The sequence below is a fragment of the Asterias amurensis genome, chromosome 10, assembly GCF_032118995.1.
Source record: "Asterias amurensis chromosome 10, ASM3211899v1".
NCBI lineage: Eukaryota > Metazoa > Echinodermata > Asteroidea > Forcipulatida > Asteriidae > Asterias > Asterias amurensis.
The window spans coordinates 19,935,571-19,958,886 of NC_092657.1; the positions used below are offsets into that span (position 1 = coordinate 19,935,571).

Genomic DNA, 23,316 nt, shown 5'->3' on the forward strand with positions numbered 1-23,316 from the left:
TAGCGTCACCACGCGACGGAGGCCTCGACATGACATCGAACACGTGATTTGAGCTCTAGCTTAATTTTAATAAGACTCTAGTTACATGTTTTGAAAATGCTTTACTTGCATAAAACTAACTAAATGTTCTTCCAGATACTCTTTTATTAACTACCTACAAAACATAATTAAAAGTAGAGCTTGTATAATTTATAGCAAATTGCTTGTTTGAAAAACACAAGCCACTGTAGATTTGTGCATGCTAGTTTATTTGCATAAAGAGCGGCGAGGTTTTCCCCCCAATCCTAACGTAGAGGGCGCTACAATTTGTGTTCTTTTGACAAAATCTACATGCACATTGGGTGTACGTACACATGGACAATGAGTGTACACACACTTTTCATTCATGTACACATAAAAACGCTGCACTGCATTTATATGCTGAAAACATCATCAGCAGAGTGACCGAGAAGTGAAATAATAACTACACGTTGTGCGTGTGGTGGACTTAATTAAGAAGTAAGCAGGTAAATTGACCTTTATAGTAATCATTTAGAAATCGTATCGAGCTAGTTTATAATTAATGATTGTAGTAGTCGACCAATAACTAAGCACAACTCGCCCCCTCTCTAATAAAAAATGTGCATTTATTTATTTATTAAATAAATAAATAAAATAAACAGGCTAGGCTGCCAGGCGAGAACAACCAGCTCAGCCTCAGGACAGGGCCCAATTTCATGGCTCTGCTTACCGTAAAGGGTAAGCACAGAATTGGCGCTTACTAACTTACGGAAGCAGGGAATTCTGTGCTATCGGCAAGCGTATTTCACGGGTTGGCGTCGAATTTGGGCTTCTGCGCATGGGTATTCTCAGTTACACTAGGGGAGGGCTAGGCATTCTTCGCTTACATTTTTTTACAAGGCTAGCGTAGAAATTCGGCGCTTGCACGTAAGCGGGGAATCGCGATCGTAAGCCGGGCCCAATTTCATGGCTCTGCTTACCGTAAGCACAGAATCGACGCTTACGGAAGCACTGCAGGGAATTCTGTGCTTACTGCAAGGGTATTTAACGTGTTAGCTGCGAATTTGGGCTTCTGCGCGTGCGTACTTCACGTTACTAGGCATTCTACGCCTACGGATACACAAGGCTGGCGCAGAAATTTGGCTTAGAACTTCAATTTCATCTTTACAAATGACAAAGGGCATGGCCATTTTCATTGTGTAAATGGCACTTCCATTGGAAAATGTATAATCAGTCAATGGTAACTGTTTTTTCCTTGCAGTTTAAGAGTAACAACCTTGATTCCGTTAGTCCTGAAGGAGTGCCAGATCACAGTACCACTCATGTCTGACAGTGATGCCAGTGCGTTCTCGGACGGCGATAGCGATGGGAGCTACCAAGCCAAGAGTGATGGAGAGGTGAGATATATTATAACACCCCTTACCAATATTTCTGCCTCTTCATTGGTTGAGAGCGTGTCACATGAGCGTGTCACTAAGCGTCCAAAAAGTCTCCCATTGAAGCCGCCTTTCTTAGTAAACTAAATCACAGCGCTTACAATAATGATCGGGTTGGTGACTGGCCGTTGTTAATGGATCTGGCTTTCAGTCCATTAACAGCAGCCAGCCACCAACCTGGTCAAAACCACTCAGTGAAGACTAGCTCCTCACACTGTTACTCTAGTTTACAATGTTTTTTTTTTTTTCAATATCCCATCTGTTGACCCCTTGCACGCACGTTACAGGCGGCAACTTCGTACGCTCACCATATTGGTGGGCAATTAGGTTTACTTGTAAACGCCGCCTCGCCTAAAGTACGCACTTCACTGAATAGCGCACAGAGACATTGCCCACCGATATGGTGCATCCAAGATTATTCTGATGGTAACGTCAGGAGAATTGGGTCAATTGTTCTGTAACTTTACGTTTTCTTGAAACCCAAAAACCTCCCCCAGGATGAAAGCCCAGTAGCGAGTGAAGCGGAAGAAGCTCTGAGTGATGAGGGCAGCGAGGCGGGTAGCGTCGTCGAGGGCAATGAAGAAGAAGAAGTGTTTTTTAAATATCCAAAACAATGGTTTCGTAACTTTACGTTTTCTTGAAACCCCAAAAACTCCCCCAGGATGAAAGCCCAGTAGCGAGTGAAGCGGAAGAAGCTCCCAGTGATGAGGGCAGCGAGGCGGGTAGCGTCGTCGGGGGCAATGAAGAAGAAGAAGAAGAAGGAGAGGACTTAATGCCCGAAGAGGACGAAGAATACGATTCTGAAGAGGATGATCCCGTGGCCAATCGGAAGAAGGCGAGATTCAGGGAGTTCATCCTGGACGAAGCTGGTCAGTGAAAAATAGTTTTTGCTTTTCTAGTTTCATTTTATTTTCGTGTACTTTTGGCGTGTTTCGAGCCTGAGTGGTTAAGAGCACTGGACTCAAGCTCTGGACTCAAGCTGGGGTCTTTCTGATCAACAGAGTGTGGGTTTGAGTCCTAGTTGTTGTCACTTGTTTCAAGAGCAAGATACTTTCCCAATTTTGCTTTGTCCTGTAGCAGCCCTTACAGTTATATAAGTTCTTTTGTCCCGTAAAACACGCCCAGGCGGTCCGCGATCATTATTTTCTTTACGTCACGCCATGTGCGGTTCATTGTATATAGCACTTCCACTCCCTCTCGCACTCCGCATTTTAACCTGTGAGCAAGCAACAGCAACCAACCTACACATTGTACATGTGTATGTAATATTATTTCTTAAAGGAACACGTTGCCTTGGATCGGACGAGTTGGTCAAAACAAAAGCGTTTGTAACCGTTTTTTATATAATGCATATGGTGGAAAGATGTTTTAAAAGTAGAATACAATGATCCACACAAGTTTGCCTCGAAATTGTGTGGTTTTTCTTCTACTGTGCGAACTAACACGGTCGGCCATTTATGGGAGTCAAAATTTTGACTTCCTTAAATGGCCGACGTGTTAGTCGACGAGGTAAAAGGAAAACCACGCAATTTTGAGGCATGTTTGTGTGGATCATTGTATTCTACTTTTACAACATCTTTCTACCCATATGCATTTTATAAAAAACGGTTACAAACGCTTTTCAAAGACCAACTCGACCGATCCAAGGCAATGTGTTCCTTTAAACCGTTATCGCCTTTTTATTATCAACCATCAGTTTCCATTTGACTCTTATTTCTCATTACTAACCCTAAGACGCTTGTTGCTGCGGTGTGCTATCTTGGCAGTAGTACACAGCTAATAGGCACACTGCAGCTGCAAGCCTGGTAGTTTATTACTACGAGTTACCTTATTATTTTCGGCACAAGTGTTGCCCCATTTTTGTTTATAATATAAGCAGGCGAAGCAGCCAACTCATAATACTTTCCTTAATTTCATTTACTATAAAAACTTACCAGCGAAGAACACGCTACCAAAGTCCTACATAGTATGTCTTTGAAACTTGGAAATGGTGAAGTGCCCTCTTTTTCCCCCAGAAGTGATCTCATATAATAACAAAACTTTGTCCTTTTATGTTTTAAAGGCCTGGAACTATTTCATCTTTGAAAAGGCACTTCCATTGTAAAATCTCAAAGTCTATTGGAAGCCTTTGAAAGTGCACCAAGGCCAAGACCAGGCCCCAAGTCCATTGAGCTGCTAAGCACAAAAATTTGCTTAGCATGGATTTTGTGCCGTGATAAAAACAGGACTACCAACCAAATTTCCATGTGATTTTCAGGATATAAGCAAACAACAGCTGAATACCTGTAACAAGCAATATGCAACAAATGGAAATTTGGTTGGTAATCCTGTTTTTGTCAAGGAAGAAATTTCATGCTAAGCAAATTTTTGTGCTAAGCAGCGCTATGAAATTGGGCCCAGGTGCACCGAAGGCCATGGCTTCCGTGTAATTTCAGGCCGTTTTTTTAAGAGTTAATGTGATCTTCTTACAGATGTTGACAATGACTACGAGGATGATGAAGAAGGTGATTGGGAGGAAGGGGCTAAGGATCTGATCGATATGAAGAGTAATCGAGTAGAGCAGGATGAGACAGAGAGACACGGAGCTAGAAGGCTGCAACAGCTACTCAGGTACTTTGCTACTTCACGTCATATTGAAACAAAAATAACAAGAATAATATTCATAAATACCCCAGACAGTTTCTCTACTCCTATTGGTGGAGAGTGCGTCACTTGGGGGTGTTTAAACGGTTCATAATGACCAGCTGGAACTGTTTATAACCGGCTGGCTTCCGTGTGTCGGGGGGGGGGCGCAATATAAGCACGCGGAATGCAATTCATAGCTATTAGTAAGAGTGCGTTATCAATTTCTAAGGGCGCACGTGCGCATACACACAACCCACGTGCATCAAACAGATTCTTCACATAGTTTAAAACAAATATATTTCAAACCTTGAATTTTCAATTGTCAAAGTATCTATACTTTTTTAACAAAAGGGCATTTATGAATGGAAATAAAAGAGTAGTGAATAGTTCTTAAACGTCCGTTTTAAACCTTGCAGGGTTGTTGCCCTGCGATAAAGGCCTTTGGCTCGAGCCTTTATCACATGGCAGCGACCATACCGTTATTAAACGGCCGTTTAAGAACTCATCGCTACCCTTTTATTTTCTTAATACTAACCAGTTTTTATATAGCACTTTTCACACCCGGAGGACGTCTCAAATCGCTTCCAACATTCTTACCCGTGGTCACTGGGCCGCATTCATTCCTTAAACCATCTCAGCTCCCTGGTGGGGAGTATGCAGCCTGTGCAACATTAATATGCGCTACTCGGCTAAATCAATCACAAGAACTATCTCTGCCCTCACAGGTACCCATTTACCCCTGGTTGGAGAGAAACAATTTTAGTTGAGTGTTTTGCTCAGGGACACAAGTGTCATGACCTGGATTTGAACAAAATCTGTGCAGGAAATGTTTTGGTATTATTTGTCCATACTCTTTGGAGCTTCTTGAGTGACGTTTTTCTTGTGAAAATATTGTTGCCACAATTAAACCCAGGGGTGCGTTCCACTCGCGCAAACGACTCACAACTGTTCGTGCAAACGTTTTTTGTCTTTGGAACGATTAGTACGTATTACGTGATGTCAATATGGCGACGCCCGGAAATGAAGATGGCGCGCACCATACATAGTTATTTTTTAAACTTTGTGTTTGCTGTAATAGTCCTCTTTTTGACATCATTACATCAACTAATTAACTTTGTTATATCAAATCTGCATTATCATCCACCGAAAATACAATGTTATTATGTTTGTGACAATGAAATAATACTGTATGCCTGCCGCCATTTTAAAAACCACTCCCCAACACCTCAGAAGTATGTTCGCGTTAAGTTGCCAATGTTCCCCAATGGTGGCGGCACACAACTCGTTCCACTTGAAATTGTTGGCGAATGTGCGCAACTGTTGGCAACATTTGGCGAGTGGAATGCACCCCAGGATTCGATGTTGTGATGTGCAGAACTTTGCTGTGAGCCATGGCCCAAAATATGCCATTGAGCTTACTATCAGGACAAACAACAAAACAAAGGTCTGGAATTTGTGGGGGGGGGGGGTTCACAATAATCCGTTCAGCTTGAGTTGGTCTACCAAAATAAGTTGGCAGAAGGGCGTCAGACATATCACAAATTTGTTTGTGGAATACCATCCAAACATTTATTTATTAATTTTTTTTCAAAAGTACATTTTAATGGAGTTCAAAATTTTATTTCTCTTACCGACATTTTCCCTTTTGTTCTTTCTCGCAGTCACCAAAAGGAAGACGAAATTGCTGAGTACTACAAACGCAAATATGCCGAAACATCAGCAAGGAGCTATGCTGATGAAGACGAGGTACCAGACCAGATCACACAACAGGGACTTCTACCCGGAGTGAAGTAAGCTATAGACGGGCACCCTGTCTCAGTAAACATCTCAGAAAACTTTAATAGACTTTGCAAGTTTACCCTTAAACCCTACCCTGGCTGTGGCTGCTGTATGCGCCGTACCACCTTGTAAACCCTTAGAAGGTGCTGATTAATTGGGTCTCAGAATTCATCACTGCAATTACCTATCTTCCTGAAAGTTTGTATAACACTCAGCGCCTAGAGTACCTTGTTTGGTTGATACGTGCGCTATACAAGACTTTGATATTATTATTAGACTGTGTGCTTTTGTTTCATTAACAAGCTTTATGGCATCTAACTGGCACAGAGAACAAAGATATTGACAAATAGGGAGACTTCCAACATAGGGCTAGATACATGTAGCTCGGTTGGTAGAGTGCCAGAACGTTAATTATTCCTGTCATTGGTTCAAAGCTCACCCTTTGGTAAATTTTTCTTCAATCAACCCCAAAACCATTAAAGGGTCTATGTAACTTTTGTAGGACAAAAAAACACAATGTCCACAGATTTACACTAAACTCACACAGTTTGAAGATAATGATAGTAGAAAGCTTCCCTGAAAGTATTACATGCTGAGGTGCTGTAGTTTTTTGGAAATGAGTAGAACAATGTCACAAAAATAAGTTTCGTCTCATGAGACGAAAATTATTTTAATCATTTACAAACGTATTTTCTCAAAAACTACAGCACCTCAGTAAGTAATATTTGAAGGGAAGCTTTCCACTATCATTATCTTCAAACCCTGTAAGTTTAATGTAAATCTATGGACATTTTGAAAAGGTACCCAAATCCATTAAGAAAATTCTGATATTTGTTTCCGATTCTAGGGATCCCAATCTATGGATGGTGAAGTGTAAGATCGGAGAGGAGAAGGCAACTGCCTTCCAGATGATGAGGAAATTTATTGCCTACCAGTATCAGGATGAGGTAGGTCCAGAACCCTGCTCACAATCTTGAATTTGGGATAAAATTTACACAAAGCTGCTTGGCTTCTGACTAATAAAAAAATTCTGAGCCAGAATTGATTTCACAAGAGCCGAACAAAAATAAAGAATAAAAAACTGTCCAAAAAGTTTCTATCATGTAAATTGTTTAAAGTTTAACAATCACTAATAAGAGAAGATGCATCTCCAGTACTCTTTCATTTTCTTTAGTTTTGATGGTTGTTAAGTTTTGGAGTAAATAATCAAAGATATGCCATTCCTTTAAAGGCACTGTACACATTTGGTAATTGTCAAAGACCAGTGTTCTCACTTGGTGTATCCCATCATAAGCATAAAATAACAACCCTGTGAAAGTTTGGGCTCAATTGGTCATCGAAGTTGCACAAAAATTATGAAAGAAAAAACACCCTTGTTGGACGACTTTGTGTGCTTTCAGATAGGACAGACTTCTAGCTAGAAGTATTTTAATGTTTTAGCTGGAAGTAACCTCTTTTTTAAAGACTAGGTTACTTCAGAGGGAGTCGTTTTTCACAATGTTTTATACTATCAACAGCTCTCCAATGCTCGTTACCAAGTCAGTTTTGAATTTAATATTTGTTTTGAGTAACTACCAAAATTTTACCTTTCCTTTTAAATACAAAATCCTCCTGTATGTTCACAAAATAATGTCTTCATGGTCAAGCACCAAAATACCTCACAGAAAACTTCATCCTCTACAATACTGGTCATTCTGAAGACCGTAGAAGGCTCCGCTCTGCTCTCGCTCCTATAAAAAGGCTGGAGACAATCTATTTTTCAATGCAGCTCCTAAGCTTTGGAACCAACTGCCCTGTGACGTCAGAGACGCAGAGTCTACTTCGATCTTCAAGCGGTCTCTCAAAACGTTTTTGTTTCCCCACTGAGAGCCTCTAGTATTTTTTTTTTTTTTTTTTTTTTTCTACTTTGTTTTTTTCTGTGAGGCGCTGTGTTAATTGTATAGCGCCATAGAAGTGTTTATTATTATTATTATTCAGTCTCCTGACGATGACTAGAGCAAGCTAGTCGAAACGTTGAGACCAATTTCAGAACTGACTCCGCGGCAGTACAGTTAATTATGATCCTATAAGCTAAAGTAGTAGTCCAGTCTAATTTCCTATACCATCCGCCCTGGTAATAGTTAAAAAGCAGGACAGTTCTTTTCAGAACTGAGAAGTCTCCCGAACCTCCGATTATCTACTCTGCGGCAGTAGAATAAAGCAAGACAGTTCCCTAAGAACAAACTCTACCTGGCAAGTAGATACACACATGGTGTTACCGCAAACCAAATATACATTACATGTATTATCATTATTATTATTATTATTAACCTTCCCCCTTACAGCCGTTGCAGATCAAGTCTGTCGTGGCAGTAGAAGGCCTGAAGGGCTACCTGTACATAGAGTCATTCAAACAGACTCACGTTAAGCATGCCATCCAGGGTGTTGGGAACCTCCGCATCGGGCTCTGGAACCAACTCATGGTCCCCATCAAGGAGATGACCGATGTCCTGAAGGTCGTCAAGGAGATTGTTGCGCTCAAACCTAAATCATGGGTGCGACTCAAGTAAGGACATTTCAGTGACTATTGATAATATTTGCGTGTCGTGTTTTGAGTGATTTATATTATCGGACTTGGACACATTAGTATACAAATAATGAATGTTTATGAGTGCAATGGTGCGAATATGTTCATGAGTTGAAAGATGGAATGTTCTTTTCAACGAGGCGGAGCCGAGTCGAATGGAACATTTCATCTTTCAACGAATGAATATATTTGCACTATTGCACAAATGAAAAACATTCGTTATTTGTTTTATATAACATCCAAGTAGATCTTTGTCATTTTGATTGGAGGATACAACTTTCAAAATAAACAAAGCGTACCTACAATTTTTAATTGTGAAACTACACCCGTTTCTTTTGGGCTGGCCTGTTTGACAATGTGCAGCTATTTTGAGACACGCAGTTGCAGAATGCTAGTATGTGCATTGTAGTAACACTGCTGCGTTACCAAAGACATGTGCACGCAGTGATGTTTTTTGCTCAGCGTGCAATAGTACTTTTCGGATGGAACGAAAATGCACGCTGAGTGACTTAGCGTGCAATAGTACTTTTATTTGCTAGCATGTAACGGACAATCCTCCAATCAAATGGGAAGGATCTGCTTGGGTGTTGAAACGCTTTGCAATAATCATTTGGCAGACACTTATTAAGGGTGAAGGGTCAACATGACATGACTTCTCTTATAAAAAGATGATTGGTAATTACTCAAAATAATTGTTAGCATAAAAACTTACTTGTTAACGAGCAATGGAGAGTTGTTGATAGTATAAAACATTGTGAGAAACGGCTCCCCTGAAGTAACGTAGTTTTTGAGAAAGAGGTAATTTCAGCTGAAGCCTTCTGTTATGCATCTGAAGGCACTCAAAGTATTGCAACTTTCCTGATTCACATGCAACTTTGATGACCAATAGGGTCCAGGTTTGTTACTTTATGCAATGTTGGGATATACATGTACCAAGTGAGGATACTGGTTTTTGACAATTACCAAAGTAGTCCAGGGGTCGATTTCACAAAGAGTTAGGACTAGTCCTAACTTAGGACTAGTCCTAGGAGATATACAAATTGCATGGATAGTCCTGTTAGGACGAGTAACTGGTCCTAAATCGAGATAAGACTAGTCCTAACTCTTTGTGAAATCCATACCTGTGCCTTTAAATGATCAATGTCCATTGATAAAAGCAATCAACCTACAGGCGGGCAAAATAAGCTGAAACTATGCTAAATATTTGACATATCATACTCCTGTTACTTTGACATCTGACCTATAACACTTTAACCTTTGACCCACAGGAGAGGGGTCTTCAAAGATGACCTCGCCCAGGTTGACTACGTGGAGACGTCTCAGAACCAGGTCACCCTCAAGCTCCTCCCACGTATAGACTACACGAGGATACGTGGTGCCATGCGCACGGGGAACACAGAGAAGCGCAAGAAGAAACGACGACCTGTTCAAAAGCTCTTTGACGAGGAGGGGGTCAGGTTAGGGCACTTTGAATGTGAAAAATTAAATAACGCAATACTCCGATAAATGAATCTATTGTATTTTATTGCATTGTGTTGTCTGCCTTTTTGTGGACCTGGGCCTGGTTTTATTTAGCTGTTAAGCAGAAAACACTGTAAGCAGAAAACACTGCTTAGTTAGTTTCTTGCCTGAGCAAAAATGAGTTGGGGGGGGGGGGGTGGGGTTGGTTGGGGTTTGGCACCAGTTGCAGCTATGTAAATTTGACCGAATTTTGGCTGGTAACCAGTTTCGGTTAAGCAAGATTTCTCTGTTCTTAGCAGTTTTGTTTGCTTACAGGCGTTGTGAAATTGGGCCCTCTGCACAAAAAGAAATTTTGCTAAGCAAAAGTAGTTTACCAGCCAGAATAGCATACAGTTACTATGCATGCGAATGAACTACTTTATTGGTAGTACATGTACAAACGCTGATAAGAGTAGCAGTGAAACCAGTGAGTTTTGTAAGAGATGTTAAATTTGCATCGGGGATAAAGAATATTAATTGGTTTTTACCCATACACCGATGTGTGTTAGCGCTGTATACTCGGTACTTTCCCGAGTCCTGTGACAAAAATATCACAGGCATGTTACTTGGGTGGGATTCGAACCCACGACCCTTGCAATTCTAGAGCAGTGTCTTACCAACTAGACTACCGAGGTTGCCGGTAGCTAGAGGCAGTACAAATCCTATGTGAGTTTTGATTAATAGGGAAATTCATGTAATGATTTTGACTCCTTTTCGGAGTTAAGAGAATATTTTCTTATTTTTTTTCTTTTTCTGTCCGCAGAGCGATCGGTGGAGACGTTTCCAAAGACGGTGACTTTCTAATCTTCGAGGGCAATCGTTTCAGTCACAAAGGATTTCTGTACAAGACGTTTGCCATGAGTGCCATAGTAAGTTGTTTACATATAGACGATGTGACCTATGTTTACATTCAAACCGCCCTCTGTTGACAAAACACTGTATCCGTCATGTTTCGCCGGGCACTGAGTTGCGTAGTCATAGTAAGATTGCGTACACTTTCTAGCTGGCTGCCAAAACACAAAGGTTTTGCCCGGCGGTATGCGCGCGAATCATGTTATTGTTTTTTTCGTGTGACGTCAGAGGTCACATTGTCTTTACTAGACAATGTGACCTATGACCTGTGACCTTTGACGTCAAAAATTTGCACAGAAGCGTAGGCTTCCTGCAGGCACAATTTGTACAAAGCATGTGCCAAGCTTTATGTCTTTATTGTTTGGTTCGATGCTTACAAAAATATGTGCTAGCACTGTACTTTCCCGAGTTCTGTGAACAAATTCACTAGGCATATTACTTGGGTGGGATTCGAACCAACGACCCTTGCATTTCTAGAGCAGTGTCATACTGGCTTGACCACCAAGATTGCCCGGTAGCTAGAGGCAGTTTGAATCCTATCTTTTAGCAGCGGATATCGCAACAACTTTTTAGATGAAAATTTGCATCTATCTGTCTTTGGTCAAACATTCATTTGACCAAAAACTATTCAACGGTTTTAAACTTGAGTGGATAACATATTCAAATTTATTTGTTTGTTTACCAGGTTGCTGAAGGAATCAAACCAACTTTAACGGAGCTGGAAAGATTTGAAGATAGACCGGAAGGAATTGACGTTCAGTGTATCCTTAAATTCATCACAAAAATTTATCAGGACACCTATGCCTTAAACAAGACACTTAAAGGCAGTGGACACTATTGGTAATTACTCAAAATAATTATCATCATAAAACCTTTCTTGATTACGAGTAATGGGGAGAGGTTGATAGTATAAAACATTGTGAGAAACAGCTCATTGAAGTGACGTAGTTTTCGAGAAAGAAGTAATTTTCCATGAATTTGATTTCGAGACCTCAAGTTTAGAATTTGAGGTCTCGAAATCAAGCATCACAAAGCACACAACTTCGTGTGACAAGGGCGTTATTTTCTTTCATTATTATCTCGCAACTTCGACGACCGATTGAGCTTAAATTTTCACAGGTTTGTTATTTTATGCATATGTTGAGATACACCAACTGTGCAGACTAGTCTTTGACAATTACCAATAGTGTCCACTGTCTTTAACCATGATGCTTCATCCTTTGGATTGGACATAAAGCCATTGGTCCTGTGTGTTGTGTAACGCATGTAAAAAAAATACCAATGCACTTACAGTTCACCCCAGTGTTCCTAGTTAGATCGGCAGCACATTGTGTCGCAACATATTGTAAACTACTACATGGTGCTATGTAAAAGAAGTAGGTCTCGTAAGTCAAAAACATAGTCCAACATACCTTGGAAGAAAATACTGTACGTTGAAGCACCTTGGGATATGCACGCTATATAAGAAGCCACTATTATTATGATTATTATTATTATTTCATCTTATCACAGCATGCAAAAGAAAGATCATATTTTCATTTGTGCCGGTAACTCCTCGAGTCAGGCTACGTCCTGTAGCCTTAATCTCGAGAGTCTTTCTTAGGATCCTCTCTGTTCCAAATTCAAAAAAATCACCTGAAAACATATCTATTTCGGAAACAATACCCTCCAAACTTTTGGTTGTCTTGTGTCATTGTGTATTAGCAGAGTTCTTGTTTTTTTGCGCCAGGAGTGTCATCATTGACAGACATGGCGCACTAGAAATGTTTAACATTATTATTATTATTCCCAAAAGCGCTTCCTTCTGCAACAGATATATTCTCACATTGGTCCCTATTTCGATATTATTATATTATAATCAGTTTTCTACGAACAAACTCTACCTGGCAAGTAGATACACATGGTGTTACCGCAAACCAAATATGCGTTATTATAATCAGGTTATTCCTTGAATGTTGAAGCGCGTTGTGCGTCACTGAGTGATGGATATGAATCACTCACTCACTCAGTCGACCCAAGTTGCCGCGTTGCCGCATGTTTGAGTCGGGCTCTATGTCTGACACGCCACACAACTCTATCCTGCATACAGCTGATTAGCTCCTCCTTGTTGACTACTCCTGCATCCTCGATCAGGGTCTTGAGCATGGTGTTGGTGGTTCTTCCGGGGCCACACCTGCCGTGAGTTGGCTCCCACACGATGGCTTTATGGGCTTGGTAGCTCTGGGTGCCGTAGACAGTGACCAGCAAGGCGCAACTGGCGCTACTTGATCCTTTCACTCAGTGGGGGGATGTTGGCATAGAGCTCCAGGATATGAAAGCTTTGAAGCTACCGTTACTATTTTTATTCCTTGACTGAGAGAATCAGTGGTGGCCGACAGCAAGAACAGTCAGGAGCAGGTTCATAACTTCGCTGCCGGTGACAACGTGGAGGTCATCGAGGGTGATCTCATTCACCTCCAGGGGAGGGTTATATCAGCAGAGGGGAACACTATATCTGTACTGCCTAAACATGAAGATCTAAAGGTAAATAAGTAATCACGCCTTGTAGAAAAATAGAATGACCCTCAGCTTTCAACTGTGCTCAATTATATGAAGCTGTTTAGCAGGCAATACTTTCCTCCATCCCTGTGGAAAAATAGAACGACCCTTCAGCTCTCAACTAGCTCAAATACCTTCACCCATCCCTGTTGAAAAATAGAATGACCCTTCAGCTGTCAACTGGGCCCAATTTTATGAAGCTGTTCAGCAGCCAATACATACAGGGCTTTAAGTGTTACGTTGTGTGAAATATGCTTGACATAAGCGCAGAATTTACTGCTTCTGTAAGCGCTAGTTTTATGCGAACTGGGGCCAATTTCATAGAGGTGCTTAAGCAAAAAAACTTGCTTAAGCACGAAAATAGCCTGCTTATTTTACACATGTTACTGGCCAAAATTTCATGCCATAAACATTGCTTGTGACTGGTTTTTAGCTGTTGTTTAATTAGCATAACAATTGAGTGGAGTCTTGGCCAGTACTCTGATTTTACTAAGCAAGGATTATTTTGCTTAAGCAAAATTTTGTGCTTAAGCAGCTCTTTGAAATTTGGCCCAGAAGGCAGAGCCATGAAAACAAGGCTCAGGACCCAATATCATAAAACGCGAAGCATTCAAACTTGGTATTCACACAGACTACGTATTATAAGTTATCACACAAGCGCGTGTTATAACGAATTTATCTTCCAGTTTCACGTACGTCAATGCTCAAGTTTCAAATTTCAGAACGTTATTTTGCGACAAAGCGCACAATATTTAGAATGTAATTTTTTGAGTGTGACGCATTGACATTCACGATACGCACTGTGTAATAAAAACAGAGGAAGTAGTATATAAAACAGAGGAAGTAGTATATATGTTTTTATCCCCCTAGTAGTTCGAGCGTCTGATTGGTGGATTAGCGCGTACTGGAAGATAATACTTTATGTATTACATGTACATTGCGAATATGTGTAGGTGACCCAAGAATTTGGGCATGGATTGAAGTTAAGTGTTAACTAAAAATGTTTTTGAGGTTGAACAAAGAATTGACTAGTGGTTTATATTGATAACTAAAAATGTTGTTATACAAATTTTTTCCGCAGGATATATTGGAATTCCCAGCTCATGAACTAAGGAAACATTTCAAGATTGGTGATCACGTCAAGGTTATCGCTGGTCGATATGAAGGGGACACTGGACTAGTGGTTAGAGTGGAGGAGAATCTGGCCGTACTCTTCTCAGATCTCACCATGCATGAGGTAAATTATTTAAGGCTCCAGACACTATTGGTAAATACTCAACGTGTTTCAGAAGCAGGCATACAAGGGTGCCTCTTGCTGCCAGCCACATCAACCCATAATGACCACGGAGCACAGCCAAGATCAAAAGGGTTTGATTTATCCAGAGGGAAGAAAACTGGATAGTCTGGAAAACCCTTGTGGCACAGCAGAAAACCAACGCATAACTCAACTCACATATTATGGCCCCGACCGGGAATCGAACCGGGGTCACCTTGGTGAGAGGCGAGCGTTGTACGCACAAGCCAACCGTGCCCGTGATGTGTACAATGTATACATAGAGGCTTGGCAGCGCAGTCTGGCTTGTCACACATAACTCTGTGATTTTCACAAAGTTAACTTGGAATATTACTTGCTGAGGTGCTGTAGCTTTTGAGAAACGAGTAAAACAATGTCATGAAAATACGTTTTTACATGCGAAAATAATTTTTGTATGTACAGTGGATTTTACCAGTACTGGAAGCGTCACGCTCCTGAAGACATCGCTGTGTGGTTTTTACGAAGTTAACTTGATTTTATCTTTGTTGTTCTTGTTATAGATGAAAGTATTACCTAAGGATATGCAGCTCTGTCAAGAGATGAGTTCTGGAGTGGATACAATGGGACAGTTCCAGCTCGGAGATCTTGTGCAGCTTGAGTAAGTTTAAATTCTGACTTTTGTTGGGATTGGCACCATCAACCTTCATGTTAACGTTCGGGGGGGGGGGGGGTCCAATTCCACAAAGAGTTAGGACTCGTCTTACCTCGATTTAGGACAAGTAACTTGTCCTAACTAAGAATTAATCTTAAGGTCTGCATGCTACAGTGCAGGGCTGGGACTTGTCCTACAGTGTGTAAAGTTCTAAGATTAGTCTTAGTCATTAATTGCCTATATTTGATCACTCAGTCCACAGACTGTCGGCGTGATTGTACGACTGGAGAAAGAAACATTCCAAGTACTCAATATGAACAATAAGGTAAGAATGATTACAACAAAAAGATATTTTGTTTACTCTTTACAGGGAGCACTTTATCTATTGGTGTCTCAAATTACCCTGTCCGACTAGTTCCATACGCATTTGATAAAAAGTTGTTTTAAACGCTTTTCAAAGACCAACTCGACCAAGGCAGAGTGTTCCTTTAATGTTTAACTTTGGCCCCTGGCCCTGGCAAAGTCTCAACTCTGAAAATGCTTTTCATCATTGTAATGTTTTTAATCTGTTTCGTTCTCTGCAGTTGGTGCACGTCAAATCAGCGGCCATTACAAGGAAGAAGGATTCTCGTAACGCCATAGCCCTGGATGCCGAACAGAATAATATACAAGTCAAAGACATCGTTAAGGTCATCGATGGCCCTCACTCTGTAAGTTATCTAACTTGGATTAATAATAATAATAATAATAATAAGACTTGTAATGCGCACATATCCACCCTGCTGGGTGTTCAAGGCGCAGTAAAACCAAAAACAAAACAAAAACAAAACACAACACAAAGAAAAACAGACACAACAAAATTAGTCATTGAAAACCTGTGACATAAGATAAGTTTTGAGAAGAGACTTGAATTTTGCAGTACAAAGACAAGATCGAAGATTTAGTGGTAGAGAGTTCCAGATGCGTGGCGCGGCTGAAGAAAAAGACCTGTCACCCCATGAGTGTCGAGACTTGGGTTCAATGAGGAGAAGCATAGAACTTGATCGAAGATTCCTTGATGGAGTGTAAACTTGAAGCAGTTCAGTAATATAGTGGGGAGCCTTGCCATTAAGAGCTTTGTGGACAATGAGCATCAGCTTGAAAGATGATTCGTTGAGAGATAGGGAGCCAGTGTAGTTGTTTCAGAATGGGGGTGATAGAACAGGATTTTCTAGACAGTGTCAACCAAACTAATAACTCAACCATTTTCTCAACCAAACTAATAACTTGTGCAATAAAAAATAAGCCTTACTTACATGTAGTCTGTGCCATGCATCAGGGCAGAATTTCATAAAACTGGTAAGCACATAAAAGTATTGCTTAACAGAAAACAAGGCTACATGTCGTTGTGACTAGTGCCCCACTCAATTGTTGCTTAGCAAAAAAATTGTCAAGCAGTATTTTCTGCTTATGTAAAAGCTTAATGAAACCGGGCCCTGGGTCCTAAAACATGAATACAATTGGGGAGGTAGTGTTTTCTGCTCTACTGGCCAGGCTTCAAATTGTTGATACCCAGGCCTACATTCGAATGGACTGTAAAAGGAGTAACCCTGTTTCAGCCCTAGGAGTAGGTGGCAACGGCCTGTGGAAAACATAAATAAAATTGTAGCCCACATCTTGAAGTGGCCTTCAGCCTTTGTGTTGTGTGTCTGGTGACTTGCATAAAAAAAATTAAAAGTGGGTAAGCTTAGCGCGGATTACATCGCTTAAACATCGCCTTGGCCCAATTTCATAGCGCTGCTTAGCGGTAAGCTAGTAATTTTTTCTTCTTTTTTTCTGATTTTATTTAAAAAAAAGTTTTGTTGACATGCCAAATATGAAATCAATAATAAAGAAATCATCACAATCACTATTAAACAGAGGGTTTGTGTGTTTTTGATGTTTTCGATAGTTTTGTCAAACAAATTTAACTCCTTGGTGACATTTTCTGTAAACTTTTTCAAGCAACTAAGCACAGTGTAGCCCAAGTTAATATTTAAAGAATTGTTCTTGCTTTGCCTAAATGAATAAAAACCCTCTTTAAACATCTTTTCAAACCTGTACATTTTGGAAAAAAATATCAGCTGAAAAATCAGTATTACATGTATAAGATATAAACAAAAATAAAAAAATAAATAAATGGGGTCAGGTTTTTTTGAATGGTCGGGCTAGGATGTTCAACATTTTTGTTTTTTATGTGGCCTAACCACAAAGAGACTGATTGTCCGAGTGGGGAGAAACTGTGGATTAGGCGCCTTCAGACCATTCAACCTCGTGGTCTGAACATCAAAGCAGGAAATAACTAATAACCCTTTTTCTTTGCCATATCATTTTTCTAACAGATACCCCCTTTTTAAAACTATTGAAAACTTCAAAAACACACAAACCTTCTGTTTTATAGTGATTGTGATAATTTCTTTATTCTTGATTTCATATTTGGCATGTCAACAAAACTATAAAAAAACCTCCCTCTCCCATTGGCAAAAAAAAGAGGATGATCAACAATTTTTTTTTTGTGGCCTTAGTGTCTCAATGCCCTGTAAAATCATGTCAGAAATGGAGTGAAAGGAAGATCAATTAAAGGTCATTATTCTCATCAATGTTTTTCATTTGCTACAGGGTCGTCAGGGCGAGGTGCGTCACATCTACCGCAGCTTCGCGTTCCTTCACTCTCGTCTGATGACGGATAACGGAGGTATCTTCGTCTGTCGAACGAGACACATCGTGCTGGCTGGAGGGTCGAGGGTAGGTCAAGGGTCATTTGTTATCTGTCAAAGGTCACATCTGTTTGAAAAATTTACAAATAAAGTAATCTTAAACTTTTGCCTTTTTGATTTAGTCTCGACCTGTAGAAATAGAAATGAAGAATGCCGGGCTCGATTGTCATCTGTGTATTGGTACCAGCCATTTGTGGCTGCTGTAAGCATTTAGCACAAGTCATTCGCGGCTTCTGGAGGCATTTTATAACCAGCCATTCGCAGCCATTTGCAGTTGCTTTGGGCATTTTGGTATAAGTGTCATGGCCAAGCGGTTAAGAGCACCGGATTCAAGCTCTGCTGTTTTGATCAGCAGAGTGTGGGTTCGAATCTCTGTCATGACACTTGCTTCATAAAATTGGGAAGGTAGTGCTTTCTGCTCTACCGGCCAGGCTTCGGACTGATGATACCCAAGCCTACATCTGTATGGACTGTAAAAGGGGCAACCCTGTTTCAGCCCTAGGAGTAGGTCGCAACGGCCTCTGGACAAAAATAATTGTAAAAAAAAAAAAATAAAGAAAGAAAAATAAAAAAAAATCATCTTGATTTGCTGTTATTTTTTCTTTCTTTTTGCAGCAATTGGACGCTGGTTTAGGTACTGGATACAGTCCCATGTCACCAAGGATCTCTAGTCCAGCTCATCCTAGCAGTGGAGGTAAGAGAACAAGCCGTCCTGATGATGAACACAACTTAATAATAATAATAATAACCGTATTTATATCGCGCCTTTTGCCAAAGGATACAAAGCGCCAGGTATTATTGCTGCAAGGAGTGGGGCGAATTTATAGATATAAGACCTAATCATTAAGCACCAATGGTTTACAAGGTGCTGTGGCGCAATAGGCTGCCAATCAAGCCAGGAACACCGGGGCGAACCCCTTCTCTTTCGATAAGTGCACTGGGTTCTTTTACATGCGTTTACAAAACACATGGGACCAACGGCTTTCTGTCCCATCCGAAGGACGAAGCAATGGTTGTGTGTCTTGCTTAAGGACACAAGTGTCATGGCTATGGATTCGAACCCACACTCTGCTGATCAGAAACACCAGAGTTTGAATTCGGTGCTCTTAACCGCTCGGCCACGACACTCCCAAACTTCTATTTACCCGATCTTCTCAAAACACCACGTACAGTTCTGAAATAGTGTGTATAAGAAGCAACAAATGTTAGCAATTTCTTGGCATATGGTTGTGATTACACAGATAATAATAATAATAACATGCATTTATATAGCGCTTATTACACTTTTCTCTTGAAGACAGTGAAGGCATACTGATCGAACCATCAAGATGTCATTATTTTTTTAGTTTTTTTAATCGTCACAACTCACAGAGAGATCTATGTACTTGTCATCACCAACCCCTTAAAGGAACACGTTGCCTTGGATCGGACGAGTTGGTCTATAAAAAAGCGTTTGTAACCGTTTGTTATAAAATGCATATGGTTGGAGAGATAATTTAAAAGTAGAATACACTGATCCACACAAGTTTGCCTCGAAATTGCGTGGTTTTCCTTTAACTGTGCGAACTAACACGGTCGGCCATTTATGGGAGTCAAAAATTTGACTCCAATAATAGGCCGACCGTGTTAGCCGACAAGGTAAAAGGAAAACCACGCAATTTCGAGGCATGTTTGTGTGGATCATTGTATTCTACTTTTACAGCATCTTTCTATATATGCATATTATAACAAACGCTTTTCAAAGACCAACTCGACCGATCCAAGGCAACGTGTTCCTTTAAGATTAATCCAACTTTGTAATGTAAACTCTCGTTACGTTTTAATAGCACAAGCTGGAGGAGGCTCGATGGGTCGCGGCAGGGGACGAATGAGCAGGGATATGGAGCTGATTGGTCAGACTGTTAGAATATCACAAGGACCATACAAAGGTGAGGCACCAGACTAGAACACTTCGGTTTAATAAATAAACATAGGCACTCTTCTGGTATTGACCCCTGACCCCTCTCACAGGGTTACTTTCCCCCTGGCTTGGTTATCATTTTGGAGTCGAATTGCATGTAAAAAATTACATTTGTGATATTGACGTCATTTGATCAGAAATACTTGGATCATTCCATATCAAATCAACCCAGAATTTCCCTTGACCTCTCAGATTTCTTCTGAATTTTAAGGATTGACTGGGACCAATGAGAAGGGCAAACAACAATTGAATATTTTTTTCTCCAGGCGTCTTAAAGCCATTATACACTTTCAGAACAGAAACAAAAGTTCACAGATTTACAAATAACTTACAGGGTTTACAGAAGGTAATGGTGAAAGACTTCTCTTGAAATATTATTCCATGAAATGCTTCACTTTTTGAGAGAACTCTTACGAAATTATCTATTCTCGATAGCTAATATCACGTGACCAATTCTTATGTGTGTTATAAGAAACATTTTAAGTTTTTGTCATGGTTCCTGACTCTTTGACTTACCATTCACTCAAAAAAATCTATTTTTTAATGTTTGGGGCAAAAAATTTGCCATAGCATCTGTAAGAACTTGGTCGTACAGTTAATCGTGATCCTGTATTAAGCTAAAGTAGTAGGCCCAGTCTATTTTCTATACCATCCGCCCAGGTACATGTAATAGTTAAAAAGCAGGACAGTTCTTTTCAGAACTGAGAAGTCTCTCGAACCCCCAAACTTCTACTCCGCGGTAGTAGAATAAAGCAAGACAGTTCTCTAAGAACACACTCTACCCACCAAGTAGCTACATACATGGTGTTTCCGCAAACCAAATATATTGATACCTCACCATGCAATGCCTCAAATCCTATATAAAATATAGAATCTTGTTTGATTAAATCTTCTGTCATTTGTTTCTAGGTCACATTGGAATTGTGAAGGACGCCACTGAATCAACGGCTAGGGTAGAGCTCCATGCTATGTTTAGGACCATCAGTGTCGACAAAAATAGACTCAACAAAGTAGGGTAAGTCGCTGAAATAAAAACCACAGAGAATGCTGACGTTGATAATTCAGGCATGCAACTCTTCTGCGTTTCCGCGGAAATCCGCATTAAAAAAAAAAAAAAAAAAAAATGTTTTTTTTTTTTTTTTTTTTTAATTCAATTCAATTCAAAATTTGTTTATTTTCGTATGAAAATACAAGACCAAATAAAAAGTCACAGGCTAATGGCATTTGGGTAACAACAAAATTACATCCAAAATATATGTACAAGTTTACATAATAAACCAGTAATATTAAAAATATTACTAGAGCCTTACATGTATATATGCCTGGCAATAACAATGTGCTACTACAATCATGTAAAATAAGCTTAGTACATGCTAAAAATGCACCTTAGAGCATAATGAACCTCAACATTTCCTAGGGTACCATTGTGGGTATCATGTCCCGTGGCGTTTTGGCTGCCTCGCTCCGCACTTGCATTGTGCCTTTGAAGATTTTCCTCTTTTTTTGTCAACGGGCAGTTGCATGCCTGACTATTTTGCATCAAACTTGTTGTTCTGTGCTTTTTCTCTAAGACCTGATAGACCATTTTTTTTTAAAACAGTGACCATTCCGTGCTTTTTTGGCAGCAGCACACTGCTCGGGTCAAAAAAATGGGAAATTTTGCATTGTGTGTCATTACTTTCTTATAGATACAAGAGTTATGAAAGTCACATCTTTAGAGATTTGCCACCTTTTTTCATTTCAAAAGTTTATTCATTTTTGTTTTTACCCATACATGCTCTGTGCCTGTTTTGTAAACATGGTCTTGCCTCGATTTCATTTCATTTTTTGTTGTGTATTTCGTTTCAGAGGACAAATCAGGACTGGTGCTACCACAGCGTATGGCCGAACCCCAATGTATGGTTCCCAGACTCCCATGTATGGCAGCTCAGGTTCCAAGACTCCGGTGTATGGGTCACAGACTCCTCTGCATGATGGTAAGTCAAGGTACAATGCAGCTTGGAGCAAGTCCAAGTGGGCACAAATAGCGACGGTTTAGTCGACCCGTTGTTGACTAGCAACGTACATTCGCAGTGACACACTCACTCGAACGACTTATTTGGAAGTCTTGTTAATCTTCCGTTTTTTCGCTACAGTGTCACTGGTTCCCCTCTGGGCTTAACACATGTTAGAATGGAACATGCTGTTGGGACCAGTGAAGAAACCATGGGCTCAAGGCTGGTTCCAAATGGTCGACTACAGTAGTCAACCAATGGTCGACCAGCTTGGGTACGAGTCAATCTTTAGACCTTTGCTTGTACCCATAGGCAGACAGTCTATAGTTGTGTGGTGTAGACCTACCTGTCTCATCACATGAGCGCACCACTTCACTTTCCGCTCTGTAAAAGGCGACCTCAGGTCGACCTACGATTTTCTTGCGCCCGCAACAAACCGTCGGCAACGCGCTGACAAAATATGCTCAGGTCACATTAACTGAGATTCGTGCGCCTGCGGTTGGTTCCTACCATCAGGATCATTTTTTCAAGCGGCGACTGTTTCAGATTGTCTCAAAATCATCGTAGTTACACTCAGGTCGTAATAATCACATACTTAAAAGTTCCAGATGGTCTTACATGTAGCTCAGGCGCAGTGTGATCCTGAAAAGTCAGTCGCAAGGTCGACCAGAGGCCGGTTTAAGAGATCAGCCGTCGATTTCACAAAACCCTTCTTAACTTAAGACTAATCTTAAGACTTAGGACGAGTCCCAACCGTGCACTTTAGCATGCATACCTTAAGATTAATCCTAAGTTAGGACGAGTTACTCGTCTTTACTCGAGATAAGACGAGTCCTAACTCTTAGTGAAATCGACCCCAGCGTCTGATAATCAGCCTTTCATTTGTGATGAAGTCTGACTACTCAATGCTCAGCAGGGGTCGACTTTACAAATGATAGGTTAGGACTAGTCCTAGGAGATATTACAAACGTAAAGGATTTAGGTACATGTACTACAAAATGTCCACATCGTTGAAGTCAGCTGCTTAGAAAATTAATCATAGTTTGTTTAATTTGTGTTAATTACAGGTAGTAGGACTCCACATTACGGCTCGCAGACCCCGTTGCATGATGGGAGTCAGACACCGGGACGGTCTGGAGCGTGGGATCCAACAGTTACCAACACACCTAGCAGGTAATGATTTGTCCAATTAGTTGGTGCCCTGCGTTATGACCCTGGCAGAGTCATTCTCGAAGTGCCTTTCTTGTTTGACATTCGAGAACTACTCTGCTTGGGTCGCAGGGCAATTTTTTTTTGCATTTAATACCATAGACCCTTTTGGTTGGTAAGCAGTTTGCAACAGCTAACTCTTATTTTCTCAGCAACTAATTTAACCAGAACCAGAACGTCATGAGACTGATCTAATTTATATTCAGTTCTTTTAC

At 40.5% G+C, this 23,316-nt stretch overlaps 1 protein-coding gene across 2 annotated transcripts in view; it reads left to right on the plus strand.

Moving 5' to 3' along the window:
• The first annotated feature begins 374 nt into the window (after positions 1-374).
• The window catches only part of LOC139942518 (transcription elongation factor SPT5-like), a 38,912-nt gene continuing 15,970 nt past the window's right edge, over positions 375-23,316 (plus strand). The window contains exons 1-21 of one of the 2 annotated variants that reach the window (XM_071939334.1): positions 375-506; positions 1,262-1,397; positions 2,098-2,305; positions 3,908-4,046; positions 5,723-5,851; positions 6,688-6,787; positions 8,165-8,385; positions 9,675-9,863; positions 10,670-10,775; positions 11,444-11,519; positions 13,124-13,281; positions 14,378-14,533; positions 15,112-15,209; positions 15,459-15,528; positions 15,788-15,913; positions 17,841-17,966; positions 18,554-18,632; positions 19,765-19,866; positions 20,808-20,913; positions 21,747-21,874; positions 22,960-23,065. In XM_071939334.1, the coding sequence (XP_071795435.1) occupies positions 1,323-1,397; positions 2,098-2,305; positions 3,908-4,046; positions 5,723-5,851; positions 6,688-6,787; positions 8,165-8,385; positions 9,675-9,863; positions 10,670-10,775; positions 11,444-11,519; positions 13,124-13,281; positions 14,378-14,533; positions 15,112-15,209; positions 15,459-15,528; positions 15,788-15,913; positions 17,841-17,966; positions 18,554-18,632; positions 19,765-19,866; positions 20,808-20,913; positions 21,747-21,874; positions 22,960-23,065 (2,498 nt within the window). In that variant the 5' untranslated portion in view covers positions 375-506; positions 1,262-1,322. The remainder of the gene's footprint in view (positions 507-1,261; positions 1,398-2,097; positions 2,306-3,907; positions 4,047-5,722; positions 5,852-6,687; positions 6,788-8,164; positions 8,386-9,674; positions 9,864-10,669; positions 10,776-11,443; positions 11,520-13,123; positions 13,282-14,377; positions 14,534-15,111; positions 15,210-15,458; positions 15,529-15,787; positions 15,914-17,840; positions 17,967-18,553; positions 18,633-19,764; positions 19,867-20,807; positions 20,914-21,746; positions 21,875-22,959; positions 23,066-23,316) is intronic. The other variant, XM_071939335.1, reaches the window with a different exon arrangement.